Source organism: Martes martes (assembly GCF_963455335.1).
Source record: "Martes martes genome assembly, chromosome: 8".
Taxonomy (NCBI): Eukaryota; Metazoa; Chordata; class Mammalia; order Carnivora; family Mustelidae; genus Martes; species Martes martes.
In genome coordinates, this window is record NC_137895.1 from 100,459,465 (window position 1) to 100,476,852 (window position 17,388).

Below are 17,388 nucleotides of genomic sequence, written 5' to 3' on the forward strand. Positions count from 1 at the left end.
ACAGGAGAGATTTTAGGATTTTAGTGGTATGTTGGTAAGTATTTAAAAATGAGCTCTCTGGGGGAGAAAAAAAAAATCTTTCATATATAGCATTTGTTGATTTCTGTGGTATAAATATTCTGTGGTATAAATATTCCCACTGTGGTCAATTTTAAGCTACTGCTGTGACATCACTGAACACGGAGCTAGGAAGAGATGCACGCTGTTACTTCTCACAAGCAGGTAAGACTCAGCTCCATGCGTACCATTAAGGACAGGCCTTCAGATGACTCTAGATGCTGCCTTCCCAAATAGGTATGCATAAGGCTGGTAGGGGTCCAACCTCCCCCACCTCAGTTACAGTTCATGGCCCATGAAGCCAGTGGAGGAATATTCACATTCCTTCTCTGTCCCATAAGGAACCCTCTTATCCAGGTTTAGAAGAGAGGACTGTGGTAAGCAGTCTCAAAAATATCCTGATTATTCCTACTTCCTGATATTCACACTCTTACATAATTTTCCTCGTACTTGAACATGGTCTAAGCCTAATAACATTTATCTAGCAATGGGATATGGTAAATTTATTTTCTCACAGATAAATACGGAATATGGAAAATTTGTTTTCTCACAGTTCTGGAGTCTGGAAAGTCCAAGATTGAGGTGCTAGGAAGTGAGTTTTCATTCTAAAACCTCTTCTCCTGGCTTATAAGCCACTGCTGTCTCACTGTGTGCCCACGTGGCTTTTTCTCTGTATGAGTACACAGGGAAAGATGGAGAGAGATCACCCTCTTTCTCCTCTTATAAGGCCACCAATCCTATTGGATTAGGGCTCCACCCTTATGACCTCATTTAACCTTAATTACCTCCTAAATATCCTATCTCTGAAGATAGGCACAGTGGGAGCTAGGGCTTCCCACTGACTGAATTTTGAATTCAATCCATAGTACCTGGGTAGGTCCATTCTAGGAAGGAAATGAAGATAAATGGGAAGGAGGTAAAGGAGATAGTAGAAGAAGGGAGATATCTTATTCAGTTTTTTTTTTTAAGTCTAACATTGAGGTAAAAGTAAAAGATTGAAATGGGATATCTTATTCAGTTTTTTTTTTAAGTCTAACATTGAGGTAAAAGTAAAAGATTGAAATGGGATCCTAAAAGTGTATAAGAAACTACTATTATTAATAGCAAAATCATCAAAATAATAACAACATAAAATCATCAAGGGACACCTGGGTAGCTCAATCAGTGGAGAGTCTGGTCAGCTCATGTCATGATCTCAGTGTCATGAGATCAAGCCCCACACAGGCTCTGTGCTGGGTATGGAGCCTGCTAAAGAGTCTCTCTCTCCCTCTGTCTTTTCCCCCTCCCCTACTCAAATAAATAAATAAATAAATAAATCTTTTAAAATAACAGTAATAAAATAATGGATTCAGAGGCAGGTCCTGTGCTAAATGCTATAAACACAGAAAATAATTAGACAATGTTCTTGCCTTCAGGTAGCATGTATCTAGTTGGTGACACAAGTAAGCAGGTGATTTTATTACTCTGAAAAGTTCCAGGAGACTTTCTTAGTAATAGTAAGCTAGGTTATTTGAATTTATCTCTTGTGCTAAAAAGAAATAAAAAGTGGAATAAAACATATTAAAATGATAAAATGATCTTAAAGGATTAAAGATCTGATAAGATAAGAAGGAAAATCAGGTTAACTCTGAAGGGAAAATGGGAATTCATTGAGACACAGGAAAGTGAAATGTGCTTTTGCCCGAGAATATTAGCCTATTCAAGAAAATATGTTTTTTAATGGCCTTTGATGGCAAGGAGGCACAAATCAAATCCCAAACCCATACTCAGACGAGACATCTGACAGAAGACAATCTCCACAATAAGCTGGAATGCCAGTTGAAATAACCATGCCTTGTATAAAATTACATTTAAAGCTTGAATCTCTAGATTATCTAGGTAATATCAATGTTGCACTTGTATTAAGGTAGCCCACTATTAAAAGTGCCATATCATCATGGAAAAACTAAAATAAGATCCTCACAGAAAAAATTGCCTTCATGCTAGGCCTCAAATTACTTCTATAAAGAAATTTCATAAATAAAATGGCCAGTACATTGTCCAAAATAGACACACGAAGAAATGGAGGTCCATTAATAATAACCAAGAAAAACTACAGAAACAGATAGTCACTTTTGATATTACATATATTAAATGTTGGCTATATAAAAACCACATAAACTATAGTCAAAGAAATAAAAATACAGTCTTAAGGATTCTTCAAGGAACCAAAAAAAAGCATAGAAAAAAACCTGTAAAACCCAAAAGAACTTCTATGAATGAAAAATATATTTGTAGAAATTAAAAATTTTTCATCAGATTGAATTCAAGTAAAGAGAATTATTGAAGTGAGCAGTAAGTTAGAAATTATCAAGAATGCTGCACAGAGAAACAAAAGAATAAATAATACAGAAAAGAGGATCAGAGACATAAAGTTGAGCAAGAAGGTTTACAGTAAGTTAAACTGAAATATGGGAAGGAAGAAAGGGAGACAGAGAGAGACACACACAGAGAAAGAAAGAGAATTGAGCAGAAGCAATATTTGAAAAATATTAATAAAGAATTTTCCAGAACTCATGAGAGACACTAATCCTTAAAGTGATTAAGCCCAACAAAACTCAAGAAAGTCATATAAAAAGAAATTTATATGTAGACACATCATGAATGTGGTAGATATGACTAGTGTTCAGCAATATTTCAAGTTTTCTCTGGGCACATAGAAATATCAATTCTTCCTTGCCTGTTTGAAGTTAAGTATGAGTTTGTGATCTGCTTTATTGAATGAAGTATGAGAATAAATGATGTGTGGCACTTCCAGATAGAAATATATAAAAGCCACTATATGAATCTAACCACAGTTAGCCCTACAGCCTCATGTTAAAGTAGTGCATAAGAGAGGGAGGCATCCAACAACTTAACAAGTTGAATAATCATAAGCAGAGGCCCTGCCTAACTGAAGAGAATGTGTAGTGTAAGAATAAATAAATTTTGTTTATTTAATCTTCTGAAATTTGGGTTATTTGTTACTATAATATGACCTAATTATTCTTATTAAAATTATGAAAACAGCAGAAAACTGACAAAAAAATTAAAGATAGAATAGTCTGTTTTTGTTGTACTTTTCTGGATGTCTGATTATTTTAGTAATAAAAATGATTTAAATTTTAAAAAGGAAAATACATTGTCCTCCATAACTTTTTCTAAAAATGCTTTAATTCTGTACATTCCTTTTTAAAAATCTATCTTCTTTATTACTGAAAAAAAGTGTTGTGATGAGCACTGGGTGTTATATACAACTAATGAATCTTTGGATACTACATCAAAAACTAATGTTGGCCAACTGAACATAATAAAAAATTAATTTAAAAAAGACAGAACTGGTACACATTACCTCCAATTGAGCAACATCTATATTAACATATGAGTCCCCAAAACAAGAAATGCCAGTACAGAGTAGTCTTAGATGATCAAAAGAGAAATAAATTACCAATCTAAATTTCTATACTCAAGAACACTCTATTTAAGTGACATCACCAAAATGGCAAAGTAGGAGACACCAGACTCCATCCCCCCACAACAAAATAATAAATAATTGGATAACTTTCCATGAACTAAGACACTCTGGGAAAATTTAGGAGTCCACTTGAGAAATTTTAGCAACATGAAGACTATGCATTTTTCCAGCATCATCCCACCCCCAAGCCAATACTGCTCAATACAAAGAAGGAACTTCCTAGCTAGAAAGAATTCCCTTCCAGTCCTACTTCTGCCTACCCTGGTCCCCAGCCATAAGCCCTAGAGTCACTACTGAGGACCCCAACAGCCTTTGCAGCCACCACAGACCCCCTACAGTGCTTGTCAAGGTCCCTCCAGTTGTCAACACTCTGGACCTCAGCAATTTGAGCTGAAGAGATACCGTGCTTCCCAGATCCAGTGCAACCAAACACCACAGCACTTGGCACCCTGCCTCACTAGGCTCAGGTCACAGCATGCTACACTGTGCCCTCACTCACAGGTGAAGATCTTCCACTACCAAAGTCAGTCTATAAAATCTGAAGAGGTTACTGCTCCTATAAATGCACAGACATCTGTGCAGAGCTATAGGAATCAAGAAGAATCAAGGTAAAATGATTCCACCAAAGGAATATACTAAACCTCCACCACATGGTCCCAAAGAAATGGAGACACAGAAATTACCCAACAAAAGATTCAAAATAAATGTTCTAAAGATGCTCAGAGAACTACAAGAAAATATAAATAAACAATATAGTAATATTAGGAAAACAATATACAAACAAAATAAGAATATCAACAAATAGAAAACATAGAACCAAATGGAAATTTTGGAGCTGAAGAATACAATGACTGAAATGAAGAATTCAATAAAGACCTTCAACAGCAGTCATAACAAAACAGTAGAAAGAATCAATGAGTTAAAAGACAAATCAATTGAAATTATCCAATCAGATGAGCAAAAGAAAGAGAGTAAAAAGGAATGAAGAAAGCCTATCAGTTTATAGGACACCATCAAAAGAATCAACAGAGCCACGAAAGAAGAAGGAAGAGAGAATTGGGTAGAAAGCTTATTTAAAAAATAATCCCTAAGAAGTTCCTAAAGTGGGGAAGAAAGAGACTTAGACATCCAAGTTCATAAAGCTAACAGGTCATCGCAAAATTTCAATCCAAAACCATCTCATCCAAGCCAAACTATAATAAAACTGCCTACAATTAAACATAAAGAGAGAATTTTAAAAGCATCAAGAGAAAAAAATTTCAATACAAGGAAATGCACAAAAGACAATCAGTAGATTTCTTAGCAGAGATCTTGCAAGCCAGGAGAGAATGATATGTTCAAAGTGCTAAAAATAAAAAACTTCCAGCCAAGAATGCTTTACCCAGCATATTGTCCTTCAAAAATGATGGAAAGATAAAGACTTTTGTTAACAAATAGAAGCTAAGAAAATTCATCACCCCGGGAACCTGGGTGGCTCAGTGGGTTAAAGCCTCTGCTTTCAGCTCGGGTCATGATCCCGGGGTCCTGGGATCGGGTCCCGCATCGGGCTCTCTGCTCAGCGGGGAGCCTGCTTCCTCCTCTCTCTCTGCCTGCCTGCCTACTTGTGATCTGTCAAATAAATAAATAAATAAATAATATTTATTTGTCAAATAAATAAATAAAATCTGCCTGTCAAATAAATAAATAAAATCTTTAAAAAAAAAGAAAGAAAGAAAATTCATCACCCCTAGAACTGTATTACAAAAAATACTGAAACGAATTCTTCGAGTTGAAATGAAAAACCTTTAGTTAGTAACATGAGAACATATGAAAATATGTAACACACTGGTAAAGTATATAGTCAGATTCAGAATACTCAAGCACTATAATATGCTGATGTATTGGCTACTTAACACCAGAATAAAGGTTAAAGGTTACAAGTATTAAAAGTAACTATAGCTAAAGGATGCTTGGGTGGCTCAGCCAGTTAAATGTCTGACTCCTGATTTTGGTTCAGGTCATAATCTCAGGGTTGTGACTTCAAGCCCAACGTCAGGCTCTGGGCTTGGTGTGGAGCCTGCTTGAGATTCTCTCTCTCCCTCTCCCACAGCCCCTTCCCGACTCATGATCACCCTCTCTCTCTCTCTCTTAAAAACCAAAAACTAAAAACTTTTGCTAAAACAATTTGTTAATGGATATACAATATAAAATGATATAAGTTGTAACATCAAAAACATAAAAGAGGAAGTGTAAAAGGGTGGAGTTTCTATATGAGATTAAAGTTAAATTATTACCTGTGTAAAGTAGCCTGGTTTTGTTTTTTGTAATATTTTATTTATTTATTTGACAGAGATCACAAGTAGGCATAGAGGTAGGCAGAGGGGTGGGAGAGGTGGGGAAGAAGTCTCCCTGCCAAGCAGACAGCCGGATTCGGGGCTCGATCCCAGGACCCCAGGATCCTGACCTGAGCTGAAGGCAGAGGCTTAACCCACTGAGCCACCCAGGCACCCCTAAAGTAAACTATTTTATAGTAAGGTGTTTTATGTAAGCTCATGGTAACCACAGAGAGAGAACCTATAGTAGATTCACAAAAGATAAAGATAAGAGTCAAATCATACCACTATGAAAAATCATCAGTTTACAAAGGAAGGCAGCAAGAGGAAGAAAGGAATAAGAGAACTATACAACAGCCAGAAAACAGTAAGCTGGCATTAGTTAAATCCTACAGATTAATAATTTCTCTAAATGTAAATGGACTGCACTCTCCAATCAAAAGACTTAGAGTAGCTGAAAGGATAAAAACAAAAAGACCAGATATATGCTGCCTACAAGATACTCACCTCAGCTTTAAGTCCCAACACAGAATGAAAGTGAAAGGATTAAAAAAGATACTCCATGGAAATGGAAACCAAAAGAAAGTAGGGATAGCCATACTTGTAAAAGACAAAATAAACTTCAGTCAAAAGCTGTAAAAGAGGGATGCCTGGGTGGCTCAGTGGGTTAAGCCTCTGCCTTCAGCTCAGGTCATGATCTCAGGGTCCTGGGATCGAGTCCCGCATCGGGCTCTCTGCTCAGCAGGGAGCCTGCTTCCCCCCCTCCCTTCGCTCTCTCTGCCTGCTTCTCTGCCTACTTGTGATCTCTCTCTGTCCATGAATAAATAAAAATCTTTTTTAAAAAAAGCTGTAAAAGAGACAAATAAGGCCATTATAGAATGATAAAGTGGTCGATTCGTCCAGAGGATGTAACAATTGTAAATATATGCTTCCAACATTGGAGCACTAAATATATTAAGCAAACATGAAGAGATCCAGAGGAAGAACTAGAAAACAATAAAATAATAAGCAGAGTTCTTCAGTATACCGTTCCAACAGCAGGTGGACCATCCTTGCAGAAAATCAACGAGAAAACATTGGACTTGAACCATACTTTAAAACAAATGAACCTAAGAGACATAAACAGAAAATTCCATTCAACGGAAGCAGAACATATTCTTACCAAGCACACAAGGAAAATTCTCCAGAATAAATCATATGATAGGCAACAAAACAGCTCAACAAATTTAAGAAGACTAAAACCATAACAACTATCTCTTCCAATCACAATGGTATGAAACTAAAAATCAATAAAAGGAAGAAAGCTGGAAATTTTGAAATAAAGTGGACATTAAACAACATACTTAAACAACCAGTGAAAAACAAACCAAAGAAAAACAACCAGTGAAAAACAACCAAAGAAAAACTCAAAAGGAAATTCAAAAAAATATCTTGAAACAAATAAAAACAGAAAGACAACATATTAAAACATATGGAATACTAGAACAGTTCTAAGAGAGAAGTTTATAGCAAGAAATGCTTACATTACAAAAAAAAATAAAGATCTGAAATTGAAAACCTAACCTTATACCTCAAATAACTAAGAAACCAAGCCACAGTTAGCATCAGAAGGAAGGAAATAACAAAGATCAGAGCAGAAAAAAATGAAATACAGACCAGACAACCAATAGAAAAGATTAACAAAAGTAAGAGCTGGTATTTTGAAAAGATAAACAAAACTGACAAAACTTTTAAAGAAAAATTAACATTAATCCTTCTTGAACTCTTCCATAAAATTGAAGAGGAAAGGGTGGCTCAGTCAGTTGAGCATCTGACTTTCAGTTTCAGATCAGGTCATGATCTCACATTTGGGGGATTAAGCCCTGAATCAGGCTCCATGCTCAATGTGGAGTCTGCTTCAGATTCTTTCTCCTTCTTCCTTCCCCTCTGCCCTTCTCCACTCTCCTCTCTATCTCTCAAAAAAAAAAAAAAAAACAAATAAATTTTTTTTTAAAAATTGAAGACAAAGAACACTCCCAAAATCATTTTACATCATCAACATAAACATGACACTGAAGCTACATAAGGACACTACAAAAAAAGAAATCTATAGCCCAATGTCCCCAGTGAACGTAGATATAAAAATTCTCAACAAAACATTAACAAACTGGGGGTGCCTAGGTGGCTCAGTGGGTAAAGCCTCTGCCTTCAGCTCAGGTCATGATCTCAGGGTCCTGGGATTGAGCCCCACATCGGGCTCTCTGCTCAGTGGGGAGCCTGTGTCCTCCTCTCTCTCTCTGCCTGCTTCTCTGCCTACTTGTGATCTCTGTCTGTCAAATAAATAAATAAAATATTTTTAAAAAATATTAACAAACTGAACTGAACAGTACATTAAAAAGATTATATACCATGACAAAGAAGCATTTATCACTGAGATGCAAGAATGGTTCATTGCATTAAATCAACAAATATAACACTTCACATATGTAGATGAAAACTAAAAATCGTATGATCATCTCAATAGATTAGAAGAGGTGGCAAAATTCAACATGCTTAAATGATCAAATCTCTCCAAAAATTGGATATAAACATACCTCAGCATAATATAAGCCATATGTAAGAAGCCCACTTAGTACCAGTTTCAATGGTGAAAAGTTGAAAGTTTTTCCTCTAAGATCAGTAACAAGTAAGGATGTCTACTCTCACCACTTTAATTCCACGTAGTACAGTAAGTCCCAACCAGAGCAAATAGACAAGAAAAAGAAGTAAAAGTCGGTAAAAGACTTGATCCAAAGCACAAAGAAAGAAGTAATATTGTCTCCATTTGCAGATGTCTTTACATAAAGAAAATCCTAAAGACTCAACCAAAAAGCCTATTTAATCAGTGAGTTCAGTAAAGTTGCCAGATATAAAACCAACATACAGAAATCAGTTGTGTGTCTATACACAAAAAATGAAATATCTGAAAAATAAATTTAAAAAACCCACCTCATTTACAATAGCATCAAAAGAATAAAATTCTTAGGAATAAACTTAACCAAGGAGGGAAAGTTCTGGACACTAAAAACTATAAGACTTTGATTTTAAAAAATTGAAGACCCAAATAAATGGAAAGATATAACTTGTTCATGTTTGGAAGAATTAATATTTTTCAAATATCCATGCTACCCGCAGTTATCTCTAGATTCAATGCAATTTCTATCAATTCCAATCACATTTTTCACAGAAAGAGAAAAAAATCTTAAAATTTGTATGGAACCACAAAAGACACTAAGCAGCCAAAGCAATCTTGAGAAAAATAAACAAAGCTGAAGGTATCACTTTCAAACTATACTACAAAGCTATAGTATGATACTGGCATGAAAATAGACACATGGACCTTGGAAAATAATCAAAACCCTAGGGAAAACAATGCAATATGGTCAACTAATATTTGACAAGAAAAGTCAAGAATACTCCAAGGGGAAAGGACAGTCTTTTCAATAAACAGTGTTAGGAAAACCGAATGTTTACATGCATAGAATGAAATTGGGCCACTACCTTACACCACTCACAAGAATTAACTCAAAAGGGATTAAAGACTTAAATGTAATAACTGAAACTACAAAACTCCAGGAAGAAAATATAGGGGAAATCTTGACATTTACTTGACAATGATTGTATAGATATGACACCAAAAGCACAAGCGGAAAACATAAAAAGAAATAAGTAAGAATATGCTCAACTAAAAATCTTCTGTAGAGCAAAAGTAATGACCACCAAAATGGAAAAAGAATATATGAAATGGGAGGAACTATTTGCAAGCCATCTATCTGATAAGGGGATCAAAAATATAGGGGTGCCTGGGTGGCTCAGTCGTTAAGCATCTGCCTTTGGCTCGGGTCATGGTCCCAGGGTCCTAGAATCAAGTCCCACATCGGGCTCCCTACTCAGTGGGAAGCCTGCTTCTCCCTCTCCCAGTCCCCCTGCTCGTGTTCCCTCTCTCGCTGTCTCTCTTTCTGTCAAATAAATAAATAAAATCTTGAAAAAAAAAATCCAAGGGCGCCTGGGTGGCTCAGTGGGGTAAGCCTCTGCCTTCAGCCCAGGTCATGATCTCAGGGTTCTGGGATCGAGTCCTGCAACGGGATCTCTGCTTGGCAGGGAGGCTGCTTCCTCCTCCTCCTCCTCCTCCTCCTCTCTCTCTCTCTCTCTCTCTCTCTGCCTACTTATGATCTCTCTCTGTCCAATAAAGAAATAAAATCTTTTTTTAAAAAAATCCAAAATATATAAAGAACTCACACAAATCAATAGCAAAAAAAGAGAGAGAGAGAGATGAAAGAAAGAAAATAATCTAATGTAATTAAACCATAAGAGATTCTTAACTATAGAGAATGAACTGAAGGTTGCTGGAGGGAGGTGAGTGGGGATGAGCTAAAGGGACATTAAGGAGGACACTTGTGATGAGTGCTGGCTGTTGTACGTAAGTGATGAATCACTAAGTTCTACTCCTGAAACCAGTATTACACTATATGATAGCTAACTAGAATTTAACTTGGAAAAAAATTTTTTTAATTTTATTTATTTATTTGACAGAGAGTAAGAGAGCACAAGCAGGGAGAATAGCAGAGGCAGAGGGAGAGGGAGAAGCAGGCTCCCCACTGTGCAGGGACCCCCCATCCAGGACCCCCAGATCACAGCCCAAGCCAAAGGCAGATGCTTAACTATCTGAGCCACCCAGGCATCCCGAAAAAAAAAATTTTTTTTAAGATTTTATTTATTTATTTGACAGACAGAGATCACAAGTAGGCAGAGAGGCAGGCAGAGAGAGAGAGAGGAGGAAGCTGGTTCCCCATGGAGCAGAGAACCCAATGTGGGGCTCGATCCCAGGACCCTGGGGTCATGACCTGAGCCGAAGGCAGAGGCTTTAACCCACTGAGCCACCCAGGCGCCCCCCCAAAAATTTTTTAATTAAAAAATGGGCAAAGAACTTGAATAGACTTTTTTCCAAAGAAGACATACAAATGGCCAACAAGTACAATAAAAAATGATCAACATCACTAAACATCAGGGAAATGCAAATAAAACCACAATGAGAAAAACCACAGAATGGTTATTATCAAAAAGGCAGGAGATAATAAATGTTGGCAAGAATGTAGAGAAAAGCGAACCCTTGTGCATTGTTGGCGGGAATGTAAATGGAAAACAGAGTTTATTATAAATCATAAATTCTTGTTTTGGTACCCAGCCTGGACTCTTAGCTTCCGGGGCCAGGGAATGCCTCCTTCATCCCCACTAGGGCCTCTGCACCTAATGAATTGTGAAGGGTATATATCGACTTCATATCCCTCCAGCCCACCTTAAACTCAATAAACAATTGTGGAATTAAAGTCTAAATAGATCCAAAAAGGATATAATGGAAGGGCCATGGTGTGATTTAGAATATTGTTGGGGTTTTTTTAAGATTTTATTTATTTATTTGTCAGACAGCACGCACAAGCACGCAGAGTGGCAGGCAGAGGCAGAGAGAGAAGCAGCCTCCTTGCTGGACAAGGAGCCCGATGCGGGACTCGATCCCAGGATCATGTCCTGGGAACATGACCTGACCCAAAGGCAGAGGCTTAACCGACTGAGCCACCCAGGCATCCCTAGCATGTTTTTCAAGTGGCATTCAAATCAGTCACAAAAGACAAAAACAGAATTCAGGAAATACTATTGGAAAAAATAAAATAATGTTAGATATCACTTCATATCCTTCAGTAAACTAATTTATGCAGTTAACTAGTAGTGACTTTTTTTTTCAGATTTTTTGAAGATTGTTTATTGAGAGAGAGCAGGCAAGCAGGGAGAGCGGAAGAGAGAGAATCTCAAGTAGATGTTACGCTGAGCGCAGAGCTTGCTTCGGGGCTCAGTCCCAGGACTCCAAGATCATGATCTGAGCCAAAATGAAGAGTCAGATGCTCGACTGACTGAGCTACCCAAACACTTGCTAGCATTGACATATATTTAAATATATTCACAAAATTATTAAAATAAAGATGAAATAATTTAAAGTTGAAACAGAGAAGAGCTTTTGTAACAAGATTCTGAAAGTGGGTGGAGGAATTTTTATAGATTTGACTATTAACATTAGACCTTTACTTGCATCTCAAAACATAGGAACAATAAAATGAAAACTAACTGGGGAAAATATTTGCAGCCTGTAAAGGGAAAAATTCAATAGGGACAATGATTGTGGACCCTGGTTGTCTGGGTTCAAGTCCTGCCTCTAACTACTTACACCTGTCTCACCTTAGACAAGTGATTGAACTTTGTTTTCTTTCAGTTTTCTGATCTAATTTTTGAGATAAAAACATTGCTTGCCTTGTAGGGTTGTTGGGCATTCACAGGAGTTCACAGAAGTGAATGCAGTGTCCGATTATCTGCCGATAATCGTAGTCACAATCATCGTGGTAGAAATAGTATAAAAAAAAAAGAAATAGTATAAAAAGCTCCAATATAAATCGTGACAAAATGACAAACATGCCAAGTTTAAAAGCACAGACGTCATTAGCAAGTAATTCACAAATGAAGGATTAAATTAGCTAATATATACCACTTTTTGCTTAGGAAACTGGCCCAGTTTTTAAAACTTGATAAAAAGCCAATGTTGGTGAGGAGCTATGGAAACTAACACTCTCATACAACGTTGGTGGGCATAAAAATTTAGTGCAAACATTTCTGGCAGACAAGGGCTCTTCATGTATCAAAAGCTCTGAAGGTATTTACAGCCTATAAAACAGCAATTCCACTTTTAGAATGTCATTAAGAAAAACAATCATGAGGTGATTTACACTTAAATACAAAGAAATTCAGAACAACATGTTTCATAAAGGCCGAAACACTGAAAACAACTAAATGACCAAAGCAGCTGATTAGGTGTGTATATTGCATTTTGGTCATATAATGAAAAAATTGGAAGCAAATAAAATTTTCCATAATACTCCTGAAATGTCCATATTTTTGTCATACTACCATAAAACATTTTTAGTGTGTAAAACAAGAATAAAAAGATGTCCAAAATATATTGTTAATTTTTTAAAAAACAGTTTACAGACTAAATACTGAGTTATTCAGTCTTTGAGAGTCTATGTTTCTGCGTATAACAGCATAAACTGTGTTTCAAAGGATAATCTTTTGCCAACGCCCATCATGGATTTCACAGTGGAGACTCCTGTAGTGTGTGCCCAACCCAGAAATCATCAAATGCGGCCGCCTGGGTGGCTCAGTTGGTTGGGCGACTGCCTTCGGCTCAGGTCATGATCCTGGAGTCCTGGGATCGAGTCCCACATCGGGCTCCCTGCTCAGCAGGGAGCCTGCTCCTCCTGCTGACCTCTCTCCTCTCATGCTCTCTCTCATTCTCTCTCAAATAAATAAATAAAATCTTAAAAAAAAAAAAAGAAATCATCAATTCTCCGAAAGGCCAGGACTATTGTTTTACAAAGAGCAAGGCCAATGTTGTATGAAAGAGAATAAATTTTTAGTAGGCTACACTGAGTGGTGTTGGTTCTGGGAAAATAAAAAGAATGCTTGCTTTGGTGAAATGTTCTTGCAACTTAAGTTACTACTGAAGAAATTTCCTATAGTTTTCCTAGTCAGAAGAGGGGGCCTTATATGAGAACACTCGTTGTCTCTCGTCCTCATGGACCCAAACCCCCACCTGCACCTCAGAGTCATCAAGAGAGGAATCTTCACTAGCATCTGGCCAACACTCATGCAGCAGAAACCTGGAGGGATGGGGTTTCCCAAGGAGAGTCAGGGAGGGACAGAGACTGAGCTCTAGAAGGAAGACAATCAGCACTGAGAGCAGTCAAAGCTGTAAGCAGTCTCAGCCTGGACCCGCACCCAAATCTGAAAGAGCTGCCTCCTCCGGACTGAAGTCTAGGCTTTTTGCAGCCCTATCTCTGATGCCCACAGTCCTCGGAGTCCAAGGCTCAGTAGAAACCAGCTTTCAGAGAGGGATAGAAGAACGCAGGAGAGAGAAAATGTACCCTCCAGAATTCAGAAAGGACCAGTCCAGGATCCCAGTAAGTCAGGAAATGATTCACAAGGACAGGGGCAGGGACTCAGAAGGCTTAATATAACTAAGTTGTGCATCAGTTAATCTCTGTTAACAAGAGGCCTCCTGATATGGCTGCAGGTTCCTCTGCTCTACAACAGACACTTGGTAGGAACAAGCGAGGCCAGGAGGCAAAGCCTCTCCCAGAATCCAGTGCAGGGCAAACACCAGACAAGCAGAGAGAAGACAGGGGGACTGAAGGAGAGGTGCTAAAGAGGAGAGCAGGTGTGAGATTATCTATGATCTGGTTACATATGGGACATGGCACTGCCAACGGTGTGGGCTTCACAGAGCAACCGACTCAGCCACTTCTCAGCAGCCCTGTTCATCCAGCACAGACAGCCCTCATACCCCCTCATACCCACACACAAGCACATAGCCTACAGTCACATAAACATATCAAACATGGAAATCCTGATGAGGTAGTCCTCTGCAAAGTGGACAAATACAGTGTGCAAGGACCCCAGGGACACAGCTGTGGTCGATCGCTGGTCCTTCCCACACACAGGGACCAACCAAACACTCCCCGAAAACAAGGGAGACATTGACTCGGACTGTCACTGACTCATCTCAGTCTGGGTTCAATATCATTTCTTACCAAAGCTCCACCATGATCAGTTGACACCCCCTAGGAGAAGAACCAGTATTCACAGTCAGTGTGGTTCCTTTTTGGTCAAAAACACATGGTTTCCACTGAGGCTTCAGCTCCCTGACTCCAGAAAACTTTCCCTTCACCCCTTACTGTTGATCCCGGGAAACTCACTTTGAGCAGCCACCATGGTGCTGAGGAGGACACAGAGTCCCTGAAGAGAGAGGTTCAAAGCCATCCTGACTCCCATGTCCTCAAAGTCACAGTTCCAGCTGCAAAATAACCCTGTGAGGAGGTACCAGGACACCAACAGAAGTCTACAGTAATGGGAGGGGGTAATATAAACACATCCTCTGACATCCTCCCTACTGAGAGCCAATAGAGACACACTTTGCCATTTAAGATGTGATCGGAGACCTCATCTGCCACTTTCTGAAGCTCAAACACCAATTAGATTCTGAATCTCCAAAATCTCCTTATATGAACAACATGGCCTTTTAACATCATGTTTCCTTAGGTCTCTGAGAACCAGGCCCGCGTCATGGGGGCTGAAGTAGAAAAGTTACATCAAAAAGCATGAGTGGCTTTCTCTCCCCTAAGGGTCCTGGCTGCTGGTGGTAGACTGAAATCTTGGAGGGTCAAGGTGCCGCGATCAGTTACCATTTGACCCAGGAGAGGAAGTTTTTGGTGCAATCGAACATTGTTCTTCCCTGTGTCTTAGCTTATGGCTGAAACAGGGAACCACAAGGAGGTTTGAAATACAAGAATAATTATCAGATAAGCCAGCAGAAAATGAGGATCGGCAGCACAGGAATTCACAGGTGAATGTGGAGGGCTGAGGTGGGAGTTACGTGGAGGTGTGATTATTGGTCTTTCTTCGTTCTGCTCAGAACGATCCAGACAAGGAGGACCTAGAGCAAGAGGGGCTCATGACAAAAAGGGGCTTTGACAGAATCTAACTTTTCCTCTTTAGGGATCTTTCTGAGCCTTTAAAACCACTCTGTCCTGCCTACACCTGTCACCCAGGGCTAAATTCTCCTTTATGAGATGAGGAGGAGCTCTAACCCACAGGGTATTTACAGACCCCATCTACTAGAGAGCCAGGCTGGTGCTCAGGGCTCACAGCCCATGGCCTCTCTGTCCCCCACAACCCTTTCTTCATTCCGAACCAATCCCTGGGCCTCCCTCATGTCCCCATCCACTCCAGCCAAACGACTGACCCACTTGCACCATTTTTCTTCCTGCATTCCCCACCCTCCACCACCACCCTTTTGGAATCTCTCTAAATTCCTACTTTGGTGTAATGTGAAGTTGAACCCTGCATCCATCTTAGCCTTGCTATCCGTAATACACATGTTCACTCTCTTCATTTTTAATGGTTTTACTCTTAGTCATACCAGAAAAAGAAACAAGGGGAGACAGAACTAAGAAGCACTCAGAAGGTATGAGTGCTCACTGAAGTAAAATTAGTGAGTTACTGGGCACCACGCAGAACACACCATCAGCTAACATTTACTAACATCCTCTCTACACCATTACATAAAAACACTGTGCCACAGGCTCAGAATAAAACAATGAACAGGACAGACACTATCCCTGAGCTCACGGGGTTCACAGTCTAGCTGGTGGTCAAATATGTTAAACAGACTAAGTGTATATGAAATTGTTTCACAAAGATGTGAAAAATCTATAATGAAAAAATTCTGTGAGTAATAAGAGGTTACAACATGGAGGCTGTGGGGATGTCAGCTCTCACCAGGGGAAGTTTCTCTCTGGAAGGGATATTTCAGCTGATACAAATGAAGGAGGTGGAGCATGCCAGAAAACTCAAGTCCCTCAACTCAAGCCTCATGGCCTCTCTCTCGACTCTGCCATTGCTGGTAACCCCATCCCAGAATGTTTATATACTGAAATTCTCTTCTTCTAGTTCTTGGTCTTATTTCTACCACCTGTCCTTCACCTCGACCTCTCTCTCCCTTATATCTCTTGTTCTACTTGAGATAGAATGCACTAAGTGTTGGAGAAAGAACTAAAGATTAGATCACCAAGAGGCGTATGTGAGTTGACTGGGGCTTAAAAATGTAGAGCCAGGCCCCAGAAGGCTCAGAATTTGCAAGAAATAAGCTGATATTATTGAATTTGTGGGGAATGGTGAACCAGAACAAGGAGGACAGATACACTACCATTTTCCTCAAATGTGTAAAATGCCACATAGAGCAATGCTACTTAATGGGCCCTACTATGTTCATGTTTTATTGTGAAACATGACTTCCCATAGAGCAATGCTTTGGTGCAGTCACGGGAATGGAGATTTAACCTCTAACCAGTAGGAGCCTAAAGTTTGGGGAAAACACATGAAACTCTCAGGCTGAGTCAGAAAGTACTACAGAGGACAAAGATAGTTGTAAAATCTGTACAGTAAGCCTAGAATAAAAAAAAATAGATAACCAGTGGGAATTAGTGTGATGGAAGAAGAATGGCAAACTTCTCTCTACAACTTGCAGAGTCACAGCAGAATGAACTCAGTCAAGCTGACCCACTGATATTACTTATTGTCAACAGGTACCACTATTAAGAGAAGTTACGTTTCATCTACCTGGTAGGCATCAAAACAAAAGAAAAGGAAGCTTCCTATCAACAAGGGTTCAAATTCACTGCTTCTCTTTCCTTCGGCATTATTTGATACTATTTCAAAATCACACAGAATCTTTGTACCCTAGCCAACAGGTTGACAACTCCACTCTCTTGCTCCAGCTCACACTCCATTGATTATTTTATCCTCCCTGTCACCCACAGAGTATGAGTGGCATCCCAATATGGGACCCAGTCTGTGGAAAGGGTCCTCTGAACACCAGACCCAAGGTTCATCAGCTCGGTACCCCCC

At 39.0% G+C, this 17,388-nt stretch overlaps 1 protein-coding gene across 1 annotated transcript in view; it reads right to left on the minus strand.

The window, feature by feature from the left end:
* LOC308348406 (antigen WC1.1-like) overlaps positions 1-14,742 on the minus strand; it is a gene marked incomplete at its 5' end in the record, with an annotated part of 38,688 nt that extends 23,946 nt beyond the window's left edge. The window contains one exon of the mRNA XM_080812445.1: positions 14,679-14,742. Coding sequence (XP_080668571.1) covers positions 14,679-14,742 — 64 coding nt within the window. The remainder of the gene's footprint in view (positions 1-14,678) is intronic.
* Positions 14,743-17,388: the final 2,646 nt, after the last annotated feature.